The sequence below is a fragment of the Macrobrachium nipponense genome, chromosome 19 (genome assembly GCF_015104395.2).
Source record: "Macrobrachium nipponense isolate FS-2020 chromosome 19, ASM1510439v2, whole genome shotgun sequence".
NCBI lineage: Eukaryota > Metazoa > Arthropoda > Malacostraca > Decapoda > Palaemonidae > Macrobrachium > Macrobrachium nipponense.
The window spans coordinates 27,046,369-27,067,653 of NC_061088.1; the positions used below are offsets into that span (position 1 = coordinate 27,046,369).

Below are 21,285 nucleotides of genomic sequence, written 5' to 3' on the forward strand. Positions count from 1 at the left end.
CACACACACACACGTATATATATATATATATACATATATATATATATATATATATATATATATATATATATATATATATATATATATACAAATGTAATATACTATATATGTATATATATATATACATATATATATATATATAAAATATATATATATATATATATATATATATATATATATATATATATATATATATATATATATATATATATAATATATCCAAACCTAACCGAAGCTTTTAACAGATTCTTAGGAGTCTGACAAGAAAAGCAGTAGTAACACGAATTGTGAATGGATTTTATTTACATTACCAAATGCAGTCGAAATTGTATGCAATATACAAGTTTATAGGATACTTGGTTAATCATGCTTGCGTGATTCTAAAGTAATCTGTGATGGTTAAGCATGTCTTAATATGTGACTGTTTATATAAGTGATTTATTACATATACTGATTTTGAGAAGTTATTACGCAACTAGAATCCGTCTAAACTAGTTTTTGCCCAGCTTCACGGATTCTTTATATTCGGAAAAATAAGCCAGCGGTAACTAAAGATTTTCGCAAATGAATGCGAGTTTGGTTCTGAATGGGAGAAGCAGCAATGGGTTACAACGAGTCCTGAGGGAGTAACTGGGCAAACGAATGGTAAGTAAATGAATGCAGAATTCACAGTTACAATTAAGCTTCGTGACTGCAAGTATCAGAGGGTAATTCCCTCACGACAGTAACAGCCCCGTGACAATTTCAAGAATGACATTTTAAGTTCACGCAAAATTTATTCGGTTAACAGATCGCAGTCAAAAAATATATGACAAACATGACTGTCATGTAAATAAAGCCTAACAGCAATTAGCAATATCATGGCAGTAATAATGCAGTAAGAATAAAGAAGACAGTATCGAGGCGATTAATTTTACCTTAAAGAATGCTTAACAGTAATGCTGTCAAACATTCAGCTTACATATTAAGAATTACTTTGGGCACTTTCCTGTCGTCATATCACGCGAAATCCTGTCTTTAAATAATTAGTTTATATTCTCTTTGATCGTAACTCTTATTATATAATAAACACATGCTAAACACTTTAAATGAGACCATTGTTGAAGATCATTTCATTATTCAACGAGTCACCAGTATTCATTGAATTTTATATAAAAAAAAAAGCTGATTTCTCTAAGCTTGCTCACGGAATTAAAAGGCTTGTTATCAAGACGAGGGTGACAATATAATGAGAAGAGGGCAAATGTGATAAGAACCTAACAAGACTCTCTCTCTCTCTCTCTCTCTCTCTCTCTCTCTCTCTCTCTCTCTCTCTCTCAAGACTGATAGGCAACTGATTAGACAATCGAACAGGCTTCCAAAAGGAAAATGATAGTTATACAATCACGTGTCCACATTAATAAGTTACCCAACAGAGCACAAAAGCAATACAAAAAATATACTATCTGATTTTTTTTAAATATAAAGAAAAATATTCGCTTTTAGTGATCATCCTGGCATTCTTCAAATGTAGCACTCAATAATAAGACACTGTCTTTTCATTCAGTGTCATTACCAGCTGTCCTAAGAACATCACAAGGTTCTTAGTAAGTTAAATGAAGTCGTCATCATCAACAGAAAGCAATCAATTACTCTTTAAAGTATGTGGCAATGACTGAGATTCATCGCAGAGTAGTCAATTAAAGGAGCTGGTATCAACATGTGCTGGCGTTTTATAATTCCTTAATGTGAATTGGTCTACAGGTAATATTAACGCCAGAGATATGAATATATGATAGCAATTAATTCTTCCCGAACTATTTCTCAACGAATAAAATTCTATCATCAGTTTATTTAACCATGACGCCAACAACATAAAGAAGCATTAATTCCATGTAAAATATTTAATTCGTTAAGAAATATTTCAGGAGGAATTAATTGCCATCATATATTATCATCATCTGTCGTTAGAATTACCTTCAGTGGAATTTACATCGGGAAATGATAAATGCCAGCTCACGTAAAACACTTTGTTGAAAACGAAATGCTAACATTGATGAATCAATCACGTTGTCATCAGCAATTGATAGCAACAAATGCCCTAAGAATGTTACTAGAAATGAAAAAAGAAAAACTGGTTCAACGAATCGCTTAGATGAACTGCTGAGTCACTTTCGATTCGCTTATGCCTCGCCGCCCTTCTCAAGATACTCACTTTAATTGATCAATTTCTCAATTAATTATCTTTATTAATGAAAGGAAAAAAATACGAAGAAAGAGAAAAACGGGAGGGGAAGGAGAGAGAAGGGAAGAGAAGAGAATGGGGAGGCAGGAGAAGAAGAAAAAATATCATTTCAACAGAAGTTCCCAATCCGTAAGCAACTGGAGGCCATCGCCTAAATTTAGCCCCCGCCAGAATCGTCGCAGGCCCCGGGTTCCTAATGCTCTTTTTACCAGGTGCATGTGTATGTGTGTATGTGTGTCTGTGTGTGAGTGAGCGCGCGCGCATACGAGCCTCCGAGCTCTCTTCCCGCACGTTCATGGCCTGTGAAGCGAATACGCTCACACGGGGGATCGGCGAACACATGCGTCTAGTTCAACCCAAATTCCCACCTCAATCCACAAGCGTGAGATGGAGATGAATCAGCCTCATCATAGAGGAGTCGCGAGGCAGGAAGACGATACAGGTGTTTTCTCGCCATCTTGAACGGTGACGTCACTCGTCGATGACGTGGGCATCTCGTATTTCCATTCAGCTTTAAATGACGCACTTTGCGAGAGCCATCTGCATTTCGAGCGGAGGTCACCCGGTGACTGAGGCGAAATTATAATCATGGCCGAGCGCATCCGAAATACTCCTGAAACGAGGGCGCTGAAGGTCGTCTCTTATGAGGCGCATCTATCGTCATGCAACTATAAGTGCCTGATTTCAATAAAAGAGGCCGAAATGGGTGCACAAAACAGAGGTTCTGTGTTCTCGCCAGAATGCACAAATGCTCACGGCATGACTGCAAAGTTCTCAGCAGAGAAGCCCAATAAACGTCCACAGAATTATCGCTAAGTCCTTAGGAGAGATGCCCAATCAATACCCACAAATTAAGGCCAAAGAGCCTAATATACGTCCACAAAATAACAGCTCATGACAACAGCGAAACAGCAACGTTCTCAGAAGAAGAGCCCAACAGACGGCCATAACATAACCTGCTGTTATATAATGACGGGCCGCTTGTCAAAAAGTCACAAGTCACATCCCCCCAGACGAGATGCAATGCGATTTGACGTGTACGCTAAGGAGCCTGTCAAACACGATTACAAACGTCTACACACACACATACACAATTGCCCACCTCAGATATAGATGATGCTGATGTTGACCAACGTGGGATCTTCGACTTGTCAAAAACATCGGTCATGAAGGACGACGGCAAAACTTAACCATCCCACGCATTTGGAGAGAATGGTAGATATTCGGTACTCAAACACCAACCCCTATTTCCTTTACTTCTTCCTCTTTCGCCTCTTCTTTTCCATTCAATAATATTTCGATCTATTCCTTCTGACTAATTTCAAGCCTCAAATAAATTCTTATCTATAGAGGAAGGGAGTTTTCTAGTCGGCCTTCACAAATGCAACACGTAAAACTAAAGCGTCTTCCTTACTATTCTATTTTTTTTTCTGATTTCAGATGCTGAAACGAGGACGCTCTCTTATCTACTATGGACCACACCAATTCATTTATATTTTCAAAAGCGGGTGAACAACCATTAAGGGGATAGTAGCGAGGCAATCTATACTATGACACGTACAATTCTGTTATCTTTAGTAGTTATTTTTCTGAGAACTTTTTTTTTTTCCACAAGGAAATAATGGTTGAAAGGCAACTTTCAAAGAAAAAAAATACACAGCATACAACAAACACACACTCTCTCTCTCTTTCCCTCAGAGGCACTTCACACTGGTTTCCGAGGCACACATTGTCGGGCACTGGCTGGGGCACTCGCCAGAAGGGCACGATTCAGGAGGAGGCGAAAGCTGCGGGGCAGTGGGGGCAGGGGGCAGGGATGGGGGGGCGGTAAGCAGAGGTCTGAGGGGTTTGGATTAACGTGGCCCGAGAAAGAGGGGGCAGAGAGGGAGAGGGAGAGAGCGGCAGGGAATCATGTGGAGAGAGAGAGAGAGAGAGAGAGAGAGAGAGAGAGAGAGAGAGAGAGAGAGAGAGAGAGAGAGAGAATGTAATCCGGACAAATGAGAAATTAATAAAGTTAACATTAAAGAGTGTAACATTAAGTTTAGATAAAACTCAAGAGAATGAGTAACTGTAACAGACGAGATAAATTCATGTAAAACTCGCGAGAGAGAGAGAGAGAGAGAGAGAGAGAGAGAGAGAGAGAGAGAGAGAGTTTTTCTCACTCTTTCCCTCCCCCAATCCTCGTCAGGGGTAGGCTTCTGCTGCAGTGTACAGCTAACTAAACTAAATGTGGAAATGCCAACATCCCGGCAAGCAGGTTTCTTCTCGCTACTGCTACTTCTGCTGAGGTACTGCTGCTCCTACGATTTCTATTACCGCTACTAGGTCGAAGAGTGCAGCTACTTTCATCGTCTCACTACTGTGTTTCTGCTACTGTTGCTTCATCTATCGACTTCGATTCGATTCCTCCCTCCTACTAAAGCTACTAGAGCGAAAATTCAAGATAATTTTTCAAATCTTGCTACTTGAGCTATGGCACAGCTGCTATTATTTCTAAAACTGCTACTGACCTGCGAAATTCATTTAATTTCCATTTTATCCTTCGGGAGAGGTCATTCCGCAACCACTTTTTGCTATAACCAAACTATTTACATTTTAACTTTTCTCCTTTGATACTACTGCTGCTACTTTCGTAGCTGGAGTTCCTCGTGGTTTTCGCACTCGGCTACCAATCCGGTGGTCCGAAGTTCGATTCTCGGCTCGGCCAACGTGAAATCAGAAGAATTTATTTCTGGTGGTAGAAATAGATTTCTCGATATAATGTGGTTCGGATCCCACAATAAGCTGGAGGTCCCGTTGCTAGGTGACCAATGGGTTCCTAGCCACGTGAAAATATCTAATCCTTCGGGCTATCCCTAAGCACAGCTGTTAATCAGCTCAGTGGTCTGGTTAAACTCAGATATACTTAACTTTAACTTTCGTAGCTACTGCTGGTAAAAGGCCAACTGCCCCCATCCGCGCTACTACATGGCTCGAGTAGTCAAGACATTGTGACAGAATCTGTTCCTGTTGTACAAACAGCATGCGAGGTAGCCGTGGCGGTACAAAAGCATGAACAGAGTTGTTTGTTGTACCGTTGTGGGATAAAGACACCAAAAGTCTATAATTCTCAAGTAACGGTAGCACCGGAAGTAGCAGCATCTGCTTAAGCAGTAGTCAAAAGAAAACACTGGCAGCTTCTGCAATAAAGTAGATTCACATCAACCGTGCATCTGATGTCTAGGCCAGTCCTTTACGACGCTCCTGATTGGCTGTTGATAAGCCAATCCCGGGGCTGTAAAACTCTCAGTCTCTCGAGAGAGTTCACATAGGCAGGATTCATGCTCCACCTCTCCTTAGGGATACGTCTTTCAAAAGTATCCCTCAGGAGAGATGGAACATACATTCTGCCTATGTGAACTCTTGAGAGAGACTTAGAGTTTCCAGCCCTGTGACTGACTTATCAACAGCCAATCACGAGCGTCGAAAGGAACGGGCCTAGACAGCAGATGCACGGCTGATGTGAATCTACTATAGTAACTAAACCTGATGCATTTTACTGCTGTTGTCATTGCTGCTGATACATTGAAGCAAAAAAAAAAAAAAAAAAAAAAAAAAACTCTTATTTTCTCTACATCCAAGAGCAACACAAATTCTCCCGCCGGCAGTTTAGTTTTTGTTAACGTTCCTGCTCACAGCTAATACTCCCTCCAGCTTCTACGGGTTTTTCGGAAAATACCACCTGCTGTTCTTGTCGCTTCTGGTGTTACTATAACCTGGTGTTCCTATCCCTCTGATTCTAATGTAGCTTGCTATTCCTATCGCTTCTGCTGATAATACCTTCTGCTGTTCTTATTGCTGTTGCTGTTCATGCTATATGCTGTTCCTACTGCTATCGCAGTTAATATCATCTCCTGCTCACCTCACCTCTATGGATAACAACATATGCAGTTCTTATCGCTTCTGCTGTTATTACTGTCTGCTGTTCAAATAATCATCTGGTGTTAATACCACCTGCTGTTTTATCGTTTCTGTGTACAGCATAACACAATCTGCTGTGTTATTGCTTCTGTGTACAGAATAATTCCATCTGCTGTTTTATCGCTTCTGAGTACAGCATAATACCATCTGCTGTGTCACCGCTTCTGTGCACAGAATAATACCATCTGCTGTTTTATCACTTCTGTGTACAGAATAACAGGCTACCACATGCTCTTTTATCGCCTTTGTGTACAGAATACTAATACCAGCTGCTGTTTTATCGCTTCTGTGTACAGCAGAATACCATCTGCTGTTTTATCTCTTCTGCTTACAGAATAATGCCATCTGCTGTTTTACCTCTTCTGTGTACAGAATAATACCATCTGCTGTTCCTGTCACTTCTATGGATAATACCATCTGTTATTCTTATCGCTTATGCTGTTAATAACTTTTCTGTTCTTATCGCTTCTGCCAATGGGGCAGATGCTGTCGTCGGTGTAGTCACACTTTTAGTTTTCCTCCTACTATAGCTGTTGCTCTTCTACTTAGTGCTGCTCAGGCAAGAACCTCTGTATCTTGTGTTTCCGATACAGAATTTCCCAAGTATTATTATTATTCGGGGCGTAGCCGCTGCTTTTATTTAAAATTATGGGTTCTGGTGTCATGGCAGCTGCCGCCACATGAAAGCGGTAAAGATTAATAACTGAAAGTTCCTAGATCTGTTGTTACTACTACTACTACTACTACTACTACTACTACTACTACTACTACTACTACTACTACTACTGCTGCTGCCAATAATAATAATAATAATAATAATAATAATAATGACTTTTTATACTTGATAACTGGTCTAATGCCACAAATAATATCTTATGGCTCAGTAAAATTCAACTTTATTCAACGTGAATACACAGTCAAACAGATTTATTTATCAAGCTATCTCCTCTAACAGGTCACATCCCCATAGATGTTTTGACTTCTGAAAAGTGGATGAACACCTCGTACATAAGACTTTATAGACATTAACGCTTCATACACGTACAGAAAAAAAAAAAAACATAAGCTACATGTCGAAGCCCCGCACACAAAATGCGTTACTCGCTCTTTTTGCCTATTAAGGCCCATTCTTTCCATGCTAAACTCCATTTACTCTATCTATTCAAGGTCCTCCTCTCTCCCCCCCCCCTTACTTCACTCAATGATTGTATACTTTTATCATCATTCATACACATAGACAAATCATCTTAAAACCCCCTTATCTATCCTTTAACCTACACTAACTTTTTCTCTACTACTACATATCTACACATTTCTTCTCCTACATTTCTCCACTGCCTTCTATCAAAGCCATCATCCTCCACCAAACCTCTTCTCCCCATATCTTCCTTCACTTTATCTCGCCATCTAATCTTCAAATCTTTTTACGTCACATACTGAGCAAACAGGTCATCTCAACAGTGTCAACCTTCTTTTTCATTGTATTCAACATCCACAAATCTATTTCTTAATTGATAATAAATAAATAAATAAATAAATAAATAAATAAATAAATAAATAAATAAATAAATAAATAAATAAATAAATAAAGACAAAACTATAAGCTGAAGACAAGAATCTAAACTTTAGAAATACAGACTCCCGAATGAAGTCATTGAGGAAATAGTAAAATGACAGCGAAAACACAGATAATAATAATAATAATAATAATAATAATAATATAATAATAATAATAATAATAATAATAATAATAATAATAATAATAATAATGTTAAGGTATAAATAGCCCGTTCTTCAACCTGTCAAACAAAAAATTCATACAAATTATGCGACTTTTAACATAAACTGACATTTATCTTTTTTTGAACTTGATTCTGGCCCCCACTTTTTTTAAATTAAGTTTTCGAAGCAGATCCCATCGAATTAATACTCCCCACTCACACACTAACACACGGTGGTGAAGTGCCAAAAACAGAGTAATTAAACACATGTGTCCAATTAACCGCCGTATCTGCTGATCGTATGTCCAGCATTACTCAAGAGAAAGATATGCGGGGGAAAACGAAAAGGAATCGCGAACGTCTCACTCAAAAGATAAACATTGTCTTTTAAATCCTTTTCGAATAAATGCGAACTTAAAAAAAAAGTTTAGCAGGAGTAGTTGCACGACATTATGTAATAATAATAATAATAATAATAATAATAATAATAATAATAATAATAATAATAATAATAATAATAATAATAATAATAAATTAGTGTCTACTAAGAAATATAAAAATTCATCAGCCGGGAAATCATGACAACTGAAAATGAAGAAAGTTAAAACCACCGAGTGCTAAACTCGCTCTGTTGACTTTCGGGGCTTCAACGTAACCTACTGTTACATAAAGTAAAATCCTCATTTCTGTTCCAAAGATCTAATTCTTGATTGCAGGGTTATATGAGTGACATGACAAAACTACTTAACGAAAATTAATAGTGTAAAGAATCAGTACGTAACAAAGTTTGACTCTATACCGAGCAAACCACATGGATTACATTAAAGTCTCCCAACTGAAGAAAGCAATTAAGCGTGTTATTTACAATCTCACATTATATCTACCAATTCAGACATGTGTGATTAGGCACCAACAGAGAGAGAGAAGTAAAACACGTTATTATTGCTTAAAGGTGCAGTTATGTCCTAGGAAGTGATTTTAAGTTTGTAATGAATATATTAATTGTGTTGTTTTCAGACTGTAATGAATAAATTAATAAATTCAAGAAGTTCGAGGCTTCAAAAGAAGAAAAACCGACCGAAAGTGGGATAGTCGAGAGACGAGCAAAGCCTTTCTGTTGCACTTCATTTTCTCTCATATCGTCATAACATTTTGTTTCTTACCCCTCGTCTAGATTTCCAAAGTTTCAAGGTCATGGTTCAGTACTCCACCCAAGAATCTTTTTTGCCTAAAAGGCTCAAAGACCATCCTTCCATACTCTAGTCTTCGAATGCTTCGATTATTAACCCTTAACATCATGGTTCAATCTCCCAGCCATGAATGCTTTTGCTTGTGCAGCTTGAAAAGGCCTATTCCAAAATTCCATCCAATAAAGTTTTTTGTTTACAAAGTCTGAATTCAAAATTTAAATATTCCTCCCTAAATTGTTTTTTCGCACCAACAAATGCCTTTGCTTACAAAGTTTGAAGGCCATGGCTCAATACTTGACCAACAAACGCTTTAGCTTCAAAGTTTGAAGGCCGTGGCTCAGTACTACATATACTAATGCTTTTACTTATATATATATATATATATATATATATATATATATATATATATATATATATATATATATATATATATATATATATATATATATAGCTTGAAAGCCATAGTTCATTACTCCTTCCGAGAATGCTTTTTGCTCATGAAGCTTTAAGGTCTTACTTAAATACTGCACCTGCAAATGCTTCCACTTAAATACTTGAAGACCTTAGTTCAGACTTCCCTACGAATGCTGGAAGATCATTGTCCAGTACTCTATCATCAAAAGAATTTTCTCATAAATTCACCTACGAATATTTTTACAGACACAACTTGAACATCTTTCTTCAATTTCCACCCTTTTCTTATAAAGCTGGCAAGTCATAGCTTAATATTCCACAAAAGAATGTCTTTTACTATCAAGCAATAAGGCAAGGACCAAGATGCAACCACGAATATTTTGCTTACGAAGATTGAATATCATGATTCAGTACTTCACTTACGGGGTTTTTTTTATTTACACAGATTTTTGGCATTGCGCCAAGCACTGGGGCAACTAAGGCCATTCAGCGCTGAAGCGGAAATTGACAGTAAAAGGTTTGAAAGGTGTAACAGGAGGAAAACCTGTTAGGAGAGGGTGGACAGTAAGATGGAAGAAAGAGAATATGAACGGAGGTACAGTAAAAAGAATGAAAGTAGTTGCAGCTAGGGGCCGAAGGGACACAGCAAAGAACCTCAAGTAATGCCTACATTGCACCGAATGATCCTCGGTCATTCCACTGAGGGGTGAGAGATGTGTATTTCTGGTGATAGAAGTTCACTCTCGACGTGGTTCGGAAGTCACGTGAAGCCGTTGGACCCGTTGCTGAATAACCACTGGTTCCATGCAACGTAAAAACACCAAACAAACAAACAAAAACATTGCACTGAATGAGGTGCACTCACGGCACTAACCCCCTACGGGGCTTGACTTACGGGTGCTTCTGCTTATTAAGCTTAAAAGCTATGTATGGCTCAATACTCCATCAGTATCTCTTAAAGCTTGAAGGTTATGTTTAATACTCCAGTCATCAATAATTTTCTCATATAAAACTGGAAGGCGCTAATTTAAATTGGTTTGATCGCTTTTTCAGCCCTACTAAGCTGTATCCCACTATCGACCTATGGACATTAATGACGAAAACCACAATACAGCAGTGCTACAGCCCACTAATCAGTAATTAACTGGGGCTTCATTGAAGTGTACCTTACGCAAAAATTAAGCTCTGTATCACAATTTTTCACAGAATATTACCCTGGAAATAACACGTGGACAATGAAATATTTACTCAAGAAAGTACAAACGAGTAATACTTTGAAATGAGAAATAGCAAACCAAGTTTCCCTGTATATCCTCAGATCGAGTACTCCGTTAAGTGGCTAATTGTAGCATGTTCGGCTAGAAGTGCCAGTGTAAAATAAACCTTCAATAATCTGAGTTCTCTGCTTCATCTTTATTTTTAGCGTGCAGTAATCGTTATCTTGATTTGCAGATGTGGTCCCCATCAAAGGAAAGATACGAGAAGTACCAGACAACAGACACAGTAATTCCACGGGGTAAAAGAAAACGGCATTTACCTTTGATAAAAAATGATGCATAAAAAAAAGCTTCTATTTCTTTTGCAACGTGTTAAAAAATGAAATAAAAAACTGAAGTGGAATGTCCTATAGCAAGGAAGTACCCATATAAAACAAGATTAAACACACGCAGGGAGTTTCTTGAAATATATAACCTGAGGTGAAGGCGGCCAGACGATAACGAATCTTCCAGTAATAAAATACCTCTCTTTTCAATTCACGAATACAACACTTTTAGTAATTTCCGAAGCTCCGGAGAAACGATGAGATACTATTAAATAAAGACAGAAGTACGTTAAGTATTATCATTCTATTCGTTATCTAGGCTACAGCGACGCTATTTCTAGTCCTGCACAGGTAGGGAACCCCAAGTTACACATATTCCACCAAAACAAAGCGCTTACTCATCGGTCTGGCATCCGCCACAGTGCTATCAAGAAGTCAAACATTTCGTACACAATCCAGAGGCTGTAAGCATCTAGTCACCCCAAATCCCATAATCTATCCCCTCCACCAAACAGGAGCCTCCTCTAAATATATTCTATGACCCCCGCATTGTTCCCTGTAATCTCCTATACGCACTCCTAAATCTCCTACGGGTATCGCCACTGATCCTGCAGAAGTCCCGTCGCGACAGTCGAGTCCAGCCAATGTCCCCTTCACGCGTGTGGAGGATATCGGTCCCTCCCTCCCTCCCTCTCCTCCTCCTCCTCCTTCCCCGCCATCACACCACACCTCTGACTCACACCTAAAACCCTGACCTGATTTCCGACGAGATGAGCGACCATGCCACGAACTATGCGCGATGAATTTGCGCTATAGTTCACTTGCAAGAATTCTCTCCTCGCTGCATTTCTTGCTTTCTCTTTATACTTTACATCACTATAAAAACAACTCTCTCTCTCTCTCTCTCTCATCAATCTCTCTCATCTCTCTCTCATCTCTATATATATATATATATATATATATTATATATATATATATATATAGATATATAGGTATATATATATATATTATATATATATATATCTAGTATGTATAGCTACATATAACTATGTACAAAATACCTGTTGTGAGTGCGTACAAACGCATATGTGTATGCTCTACTAAAGACAAGTAATCGTGCTTGGTATTTGTATATCTAGTATCCTAACAAAGTCACAATAAAATTGGCAAAAAAGGAAGAAGTGGACGGCTTTCTCCTGAATTAAGGCTGGTTAAAGAAATAAAGGAATTCTGAAAACTAAAGTTCCATGTGAAATAAACTGGTAGGCCTTCCCTGCTTCACTCCACTAATACAATAAAAGCAGATCAATATTTGGGGGAGGGAGGGTCTATGCATTAAAACGCAGTTTTAGTAGGAAAAAGTTATACTATTTATACTTCCAAGTTTTCAAGCCCACTGGGTATAAACAAATCATCACATGCAACTTCAATGAAATGAAAATAATGATTTGCATATCATTCCAAAACAACGAGAAAACTGTCTGCTTTCAACAATAAAACAAAACCTACAACAAACAAGATTTTAGAAATGGCCCAATTATCGATTTTTTACAACTGAAGAACAAATCGCTCACTCAACTTACTGATAGAGAGAGAGAGAGAGAGAGAGAGAGAGAGAGAGAGAGAGAGAGAGAGAGAGACTGAACCAATATTCCGCCTACAATATTACCTTTACACAACTCCAATGCAACCACGTTAAATCATACATTTGTTGCTTCAATTCACCTAACTATTATCGACAAGATTAACGAAGATAATGGCAATGCCAACGACCACTTACGACTAGTGAATCGCAGGAAAAGCAAACGTGGCAACCCAAGTCATAAGAGCCATACAGCACGACCTATTAATCCTGGCATTCTTTTCCCTTACAAAGTATAGCAGTCTGTATATGGCAGCATTTCTAGCCGGTTTCGACTCAACAATATAATACTCTTATTATAGATAGGAAGCGGCGCTACCCTACCCCAGCCGGTGACGTCACCGTTGAAACACCTCTTGCTCATCCAGCCACGGGCCGCCTTCTGCCTCCTCCTCTTCCACTTCTTCTTCTTCTTTCCTTTTTATTTCATTTCTCTCGGGATTGGCTTCGAGCCCACGTCACCTATCATAAGGTGATGTCGCCCCGTGTCAGCTGTGTGTTGTGATTAACTGTACGAGAAAATGGCCCGGCGTGTATATAAGCGGTACTGAAATCATTCGTGCTTTCACCGTAGAGTATTATTCAATAAGAATTCACGAAGATCGTTGAATTCAATGGTTCGTCCCGGTTGGTAGCAGAAATATTATGTATATGATGTGTATATATACATACATACAAAGTATATAATATTCTACAACTGCTACCAGAATGGCACATGTGCACTTATATATATATATATATATATATATATATATATATATATATATATATATATATATATATATAATATTCTACAATTCTACAAACACAAAAGCACAAAGGCACTGATAAACAATTAATTCCAATCCATTTACATGCAGCGCACGAACAATCCAACCCATAATGAACAAAGTTGTGGGGTTATTTTCAAACTAAAACCTCAATATTCCTAACATAAGATTCAGATATGCAAATTTTCACCCTTTTCAACCTACAATCCAATATTCCTAACATAAGATTCAGATATGCAAATCACCTTTCAACCTACAAACCTCCACATTTACAGATGCCATCCGTGTGACACCTTTTCTTTTTCTATGAGGAGCCCATTAATTTACAAAGCAGACAGAGAGAGAGAGAGAGAGAAAGTGAGCATAACTATGAAAAACACAGTGTACACTGGTGCATATGAAAATGCCGCTATGTCACGAAAATAGCTGAACTGCCATCTGCGTTCGGAAGTAACTAGCAAACAGCTATAACAACCAGTATATATTTTGATTTACTTATTAAAAAAGTATTGTTACAGATTACTCTTGAAAACCCTAAAAGTAGCGGTTGTTTGTGGGTATTGAAACTTCTTAATTTATCTCGGATGTGTTCTGTCAGATAACACCTGAAAGATTACTCCTTAACTATGGTGTCTCTAAAGGGAAGTTTAAGATTCAGTGGCATGTCATTCATTATAACCACAGGACATGAATTCTCTTAAACTGTCTTAATTTTTCTCATTTCTATTGAAGGTTTCTATTTACTAATGATTAACCTACCGTTATTTGTGTATGAATATAAATGTATGAATGTATATACATATATATATATATATATATATATAAATTATATACTTATAATATATATACCTTTTATAAGTATATATATATATATATATATATATATATATATATATATATATATATATATATTTATATATATATAGACATTAGACATATTGATAACCTGTGCTTCCAAGCTAGTATGAAGGATAAAAATAACAGCATTTCAAATACAATGTGTTAAAATGACAGACAAGATTCGAATCAAGATACCCAACAACACAACAAGCGTAAAACGACCTCAGTAACCGTACAACAATTACCGTGGCGTCTTAAAAACAATTAACGGTCAAATAACGAGAATTTGTATATGACCTATAACGATTACATCAATAACCGAAAACTTAAATAAAAGTATTACTATGTATGCAGAAGGAAATGATAATAATGATGATGGACATGGTATTAAACCGGATGTATTCACCTTTGTCAAAGTCCAGAGTAAACTCAATGGGACGCCTTATTTAGTAGTGGCCCTTGGGGATCCAAGATATCGTTTACTAATATAATTTGTCGACCACACAATATAGAAATGGGTGTATATAATACTTTGATCACCGAGGGGCTATAGTAGATCACATCAACCCTGCATCTGATGTCTAGGCCCGTCCTTTACGAACTCCTGATTGGCTGTTGATGCGCCAATCACAGGGCTGGCAACTCTCAGTCTCTCGAGAGTTCACATAGGCAGGATGTATCTTCCACTTCTCCTGAGGGATACTTTGGAAAGACATATCTCTAAAGAGAGGTGGAACATAGATCCTGCTATATGAGCTCTCAAGAGAGACTGAGAGTTTCCAGCCCTGTGACTGGCTTATCAACAGCCAATCAGGGGCGTCGTAAGGGACGGGCCTAGACACCAGATGCACGGTTTATGTGGATCTACTATAATACCTCGAAGGTGACGGTGGATACATACTAGGTTAATACCGATGCAAATTGCAACAATGCGAAAACAAGGTACTCACTGTCCGTTGTCGCAAGCGAGGGTGTGCTATCTGGGGCTGCTTGGCCACTTTCGAATTCGGCGGTGGTGGAGGTGGCGGCGGTAGTTTCGGTAACCCAGCCGGAGGACGTGGTCTCCTCTCCCAAGGGCGCCTCTGACGACACCAACGACGACTGAGAGCCAGGGCGGCGACGACGGTAGGGGAGGGTGGGTGTCTCCTCGGTGCCTTCCTCTTCGTATTCCATGGACTGATCCCCGCCTTCTGGAACTGCCGTGGTGTTTCCAAGAGATACGTAGGTGTTAGAGGTGTGGTCAACGTCACTCACAATTTCAAAAAATGAAAACCCAGCCATAAAAATAAAAAAAAATTGGTCGCAGATATTTATTAGAATGGGCAACGTCAAAAAAAGGCAGTCTTCTTCAAAAAAGACTTTGGTCCTAGAATGGGCTTTTTTATATTCTTAATAGATTTAGTACAACATTACATAAAGTAACACCGAAAATCAAGCAAAGTACAATTAATAATTAATTGGCAATTATTCTCCCACCAAAGTAACAACAAGGTTAAAGAAATAGCTGATTATCAAAAGCGTCTACTTTACCTAGGAATGAATTTTCATTTTAAATAAATTGGCTACAGTTACAAGAACAGGCCACACACTGCAGGGATAGTTCATTAATACAAAATGAAATCTGAAATCGCAATAGGATCGAAGGGAAAGCGAAACTCTTCTGACAATAATAACTCATGAGACAGTCTTGATAAAAAAAAATGTGTAATACGTGCATCGAAAAAACAAAAATAAATAATTGGTATTGTTGACAAAATAAAAACGTATAATTAAAATATACAAAAATAAATAATGGCATTAGATTCTGAAATTTCAGGTATACGAAACAAAATGAATGCGATAAAAAAAGAATAAAACCAAAATTAAACATTAGCTGGAGAAAATAACATCATTTGGGGGCATGTCAGTTTGGACAGGTATTAATCAATCATCTGTTTTTCATCAGCAAAGCGATGGGACGGTTGGCCACTTCTCGTGTAGTTCGCTATGCTACCGCTTCAAAATAATGGCGCTGCAGCCAGATTAAAATGGGTTTCAGCTAACCCACTGTTATGTGCTATCAATATTCTGACTACTACAAAAAGGACTTTCAATAATAAACTACAGCAAGGAAAATCTGACTTGAAATTCATTTACAGCTGCTAGTCACCGGAAAACATTATGGAATGCGAAGTCTATCTTTTTAAAAGTACTTTAAGGAAAAACAAAATTCATTTCTATATATATATATATATATATATATATATATATATATATATATATATATATATATATATATATATTCCATGATTATGAGTCCTGTGAACCATTTATTATTCTGAATAAAATTAATTTAACAATGCACATAAAAGGGAAATTGCAAAGTCTACTACTCTACCATTAGTACAAAATAATAATCTAATTTTGCTGAATGTTCGAACCCTAATCACTAAGTTCTATAACTCCTGTATCTGTCTACATCTAAGAAATTACCAGCCACAATTGCTGTTTTGCGTTTAAAACCTCGAAACAAAATACCATTGTATTAACCACTACAAAATTTACTATTTGTTTTCGTGCATACTAATTAATATCACTACCGACTCATACAACAAATAGCTGCTGAATTTGAATTTCTATTGACGCCTTCAAGGTCTAAGGAAGAGTACAGAGGTTGACAAAGACGGCCAATTACCCTGACCTAGCACGTGGGACCATAAGTACCATTAAATCACATGGTCTGTCAATTGCAAACTTATGGTATTAGTACAGTTCACGCATGATATATATTATCTATTGCACATCACTACTGTGACCGGAAATGATAAGTAAAAATCCACAATTATGTATATGAGCAAAGCTCCATTTTTCCAAAATAAAAAAAGACTAAAATGGGACCTTTGCTCATTTACAAGCTGCGCAGTTTTACTTGTTATAATATCTATTGCTAACAAGAGCTCTGCAGCGTTAGTGAAGCTAATTCCACTCAACAGAAGCCAATATTTAAAGTCTACGAGAAATAAGCCTCCGTGTCCCTTCGCGCTGATTATTCTAGATGCAAACACAATACCTTCAGTTGACTTTTGGCGTCTCTTACGACGGGCAGGCGTTGGACTCCACCCTAACGGGGGAAATCATGGAGTGTTAATGCTCTCTTTATCAATGGATGACGCGAATAGATTACGCCCTTGTTTTCGTGTCTGTGTGCGTGTCATCTTCAAGGTATGTGTGTTTATCTAATCTTGATTCTTTTGTCCTTTCAGTTAGTGAAGGAATATAAGTTTTAACATTTTGGATTACTATTTCTCTCTCTCTCTCTCTCTCTCTCTCTCTCTCTCTCTCTCTCTCTCTCTCTCTCTCTCTCTCTCTCTCTCTCTCTCTCCTTTATAAAATCCTTACACTATACAGTTATCAATCTACTTCTAAAACTTGACCTCCCCCAGTCTTTCTTCTCATAGCAAAATCCGTAACCCATAATTTTTCAGTCTCTCTCTCTCTCTCTCTCTCTCTCTCTCCTCTCTCTCTCTCTCTCTCTCTCTCTCCACTATGAAATTCTGTGTATCCTGAGTTTATCATCAATATTCTTATGTTAAAGCTTTGTTCATTACCTTGGCATAAAACAATATTTTACCAACATAAATATTAATACGCATATAAAGTGTAAATCATTGGTTAATTACCTCACAGCATCCACGGAAAAGAAAAAAATCTTTGATTCGTATTACCTGCATTTTGTGAAAGGCTCATAAGCGACAAAACAGATCTGATTGTTAGTTAATACTCCAACATTCACTAAATAAAATAAATTTTGGTAAAAACAAGAGTTTAGCAGTGTTCTTGTTTAACTACAAATCCCTAAGAACGACTTAAAAGATACCAACATTTTTTCATACATGAGAATATGTTACATGCACTGAAAAAATAAAGTTAAAAGCGAAGAAACAGCTACAGTTTTTGAGATCCTCAAATTTATTCAAAATCCAGACTTTCAGAAAATCAAGAGAATGTCTTTATGCAACATGGGTAGCTCGATATACATTGCTCCAATAAAAAAAATGTATTTACCTCACAAAAGACATGCACAAACCTAAGTGGCGTAAAACAAGTTCATAACAATAAATCATCATTCCAAAAAATATTCATGCAAGAAATGAGATTCTTCCGAAATGCTCTGCTTATATGATAAAAAAAATGGGAAAAACGCATTCGATTAGGCAACGGGCAATAGAAGAAATTCACAGCTCCTATAAATAAGGCGCGTACCCTAATCAAACACGTATTTTTAGCACACCTTGAACTCCTCGATTTGAACGCGCATTAAGAATGTACTTAACTTGGAGGGTTTGTTGCAAAATCACTCTGCCGTGTGTGACATTGAAACCGACCCGAGGAAGGGAGACATTCTCCATTTCATTCCACCCTTCGGATTTCACTCTCTCAATGAAAAACGCGTTGATAAAAATGAGGAGACCGAGAAGTTTATGATATTCATGTGACTAAAAATGCATGCGGAACAGTTAAAAGACGCCAACCAAGCGCAGCTCCTAAGCGAACAACGCCCAACAGACAATCATCTTCTTGAGCAAACAATGAGCGAGCGTCCAAGACGGATAATGCCGGCTGCAGGAATTGGTACTACATCTCCAATGTCTCCAACGACTACCTACCGGGGAGGGACATTTCCGAGACATCGGAGACATTAGAGATGGTGGACGCCCTCGAGGAGGGGCGTTTGGTCCTCGGAGGCGGAGTGGGAGCGACCTGTTCTCCGCCATCTGCCTCGTCGAGGGTGAACACAAACGGGATGTCCTCATTCCCCAGGGTGAAGTAGGGCGGGCCTCCGTCGCCTCCCAGGGAGAAGAAGGGTGGTATTTCATCTCCCCCTGGGTGAGAGGGAGAGGTGGGGCGGATCATGCGTCAAGAAATGGTGATGACGGGCTCATTTGAAAAGGATCATATGTTACAGGGAGGGTGTCAACATCAATGCTCCTGAGGGGAAGGCGGGAGGTTAAGGGAATATTTTCTATAATGGTTAGATATGGAATATGGATATATCGCACATGCAACTTGCCGCTCTGGTGATAATGGTACCTGAATTTGGAATTTATTCAAAATAAAAACATAACACGTTGAGTATTACGTTAATAAGGCAGACCTAATTAAGATACGTAAGATATTTGCTCAAGGCTGAAATACAATTTAAAAAATGCTGAATCACACAAAAAAAATTTCAAAATTAATACGAAAATTGATCAAGACATGAATATTTGTAAGGACTTCCCCTAATTCACACCAGATAAATTCCGTTTCTAGAACATGAAGTATATATATAATATATGTTTCTTAAATATCTGGGAAAAAAATTCTCAAAATGACAAAACGCAGTCAAGGCTGTATGATGAAAGTTTAACTAAATCTTGTTGAGAAATGTGATTACAGACAACTAGCTTCGGCTTTAAGATACTGTAAGAACCATGACAACGACTAGTAGAAGACAATAAATAATTAAAAAACACTTATTAATTTGACATCTTTGAACGATCACAACATTATTATAAATTTGACAACATGAATTATACCTAATCACGAAAACACAGTAAATGCACCACTTACAATATAGATTGCTTTACGTGAAAAAAAGAGACAAACATAAGCCTCTTACAACTACCAAAATGAAGACAATAAAATACAAGATAGGATAACATGTATTTCCTAATACAACAAAAGGAAGGCTAACTAAAGACATAGAAGGGAAAAGACAAAAAACTTAAGCCTCTTACAACTACCAAAATGAAGACAATAATGTACACGATAAGAAAACATGTATCTTCTAAAACAACAAAAGCAAAGCTAACTAAAGAAACAGAAAGGAAAGACACAAACATAAATCTACAAATTAAACAATGGCAAAAAATACACGAAAGAGCAAAACAAACACATGCACATCCTACAACATCATAAGACGAGACCAACGAAAACCACTAAAAGACGCCACACGGACATGAATCTCCTACAAAAACGGACCGGACAGCAAACGAACGTAAATCTCCTACAACAGCCAACCGAAGCCTAAAGAAAAATAAACGAAAATAAAAGATAAAACATGAAGCCTTGATAATGTACAGAGTAGAGAGAAAAGCAAGGAAATCCTTAGTTTTACCGAAGGGGATGTTGGAGCTAGCAATGCTGGACACACTCGAGACCTAGACCCAGGCCGTTTGGTCCGAGGGGGTGGCGTTGGGGCCCCCTCTTCGCCTGCTGTAGGGAGGGGAGGGAAGGGATTATAAATGTGAACTATTAGCGAGAAAAGGTAGGGCACACTCAGTGAATTCAGAAAAAAAAACGCATAAGTTCAAGGTATAAGGATCTATCATCGGTCAAGAATTAGGAGATTCACAGGTGTCGTTCATAATATGCAGCTGAGGGAAAGGAGAGGCTGCGCAGAAAATAAACTACAGAACTATTTAGTAATGCCATAAATTTCAAAATTGTCTGTTAACTAATACAAGTCGAGCTACCGAATATGTTCATTTCGGGAGATACAATAACTATTCGTATGATGTACTGTGGTAAATGTCAGAAGTGTTTGTTACCTAATACAGTTCGAGTTACCTACAACTTTTCTTTTAAGAGATAAAAAAAAATTACCCTTATGATTACTTTAGTACAAGATCCTTCATAATAAAGGAAACTTGTAACTACAATAATAATTGGTTAAGTACCTAAATTACATCCATTGCTGTTAAAAGCATTCTTCTGGTCCCTATGATGGATTAGGGCTTATGAAAGACCGTTGGGCATCGCACGGAAAATTACACTTAACCCATAGTTAACCGCAGCCGTTTTCAGCAATTCTTAAATTCACACAAGTATTATGTATAAGGAATCACATATATACAATAATATAAAAACAGTTACGCATTTTTACGCATGCATATACGTAGAATAAAAGGAAATGTGTGACTGCGAACACCAATGTTTCCACATATGGATATATTCACG

At 37.7% G+C, this 21,285-nt stretch overlaps 1 protein-coding gene across 3 annotated transcripts in view; it reads right to left on the reverse strand.

Moving 5' to 3' along the window:
• LOC135215381 (titin-like) overlaps positions 1–21,285 on the reverse strand; it is a 212,409-nt gene that overhangs the window by 84,173 nt on the left and 106,951 nt on the right. For all 3 annotated transcript variants that reach the window (XM_064249982.1, XM_064249973.1, XM_064249963.1), the window contains 2 exons: positions 17,354–17,404; positions 15,255–15,500 (listed from right to left, as the gene is read on the reverse strand). In XM_064249982.1, coding sequence (XP_064106052.1) covers positions 15,255–15,500; positions 17,354–17,404 — 297 coding nt within the window. The remainder of the gene's footprint in view (positions 1–15,254; positions 15,501–17,353; positions 17,405–21,285) is intronic.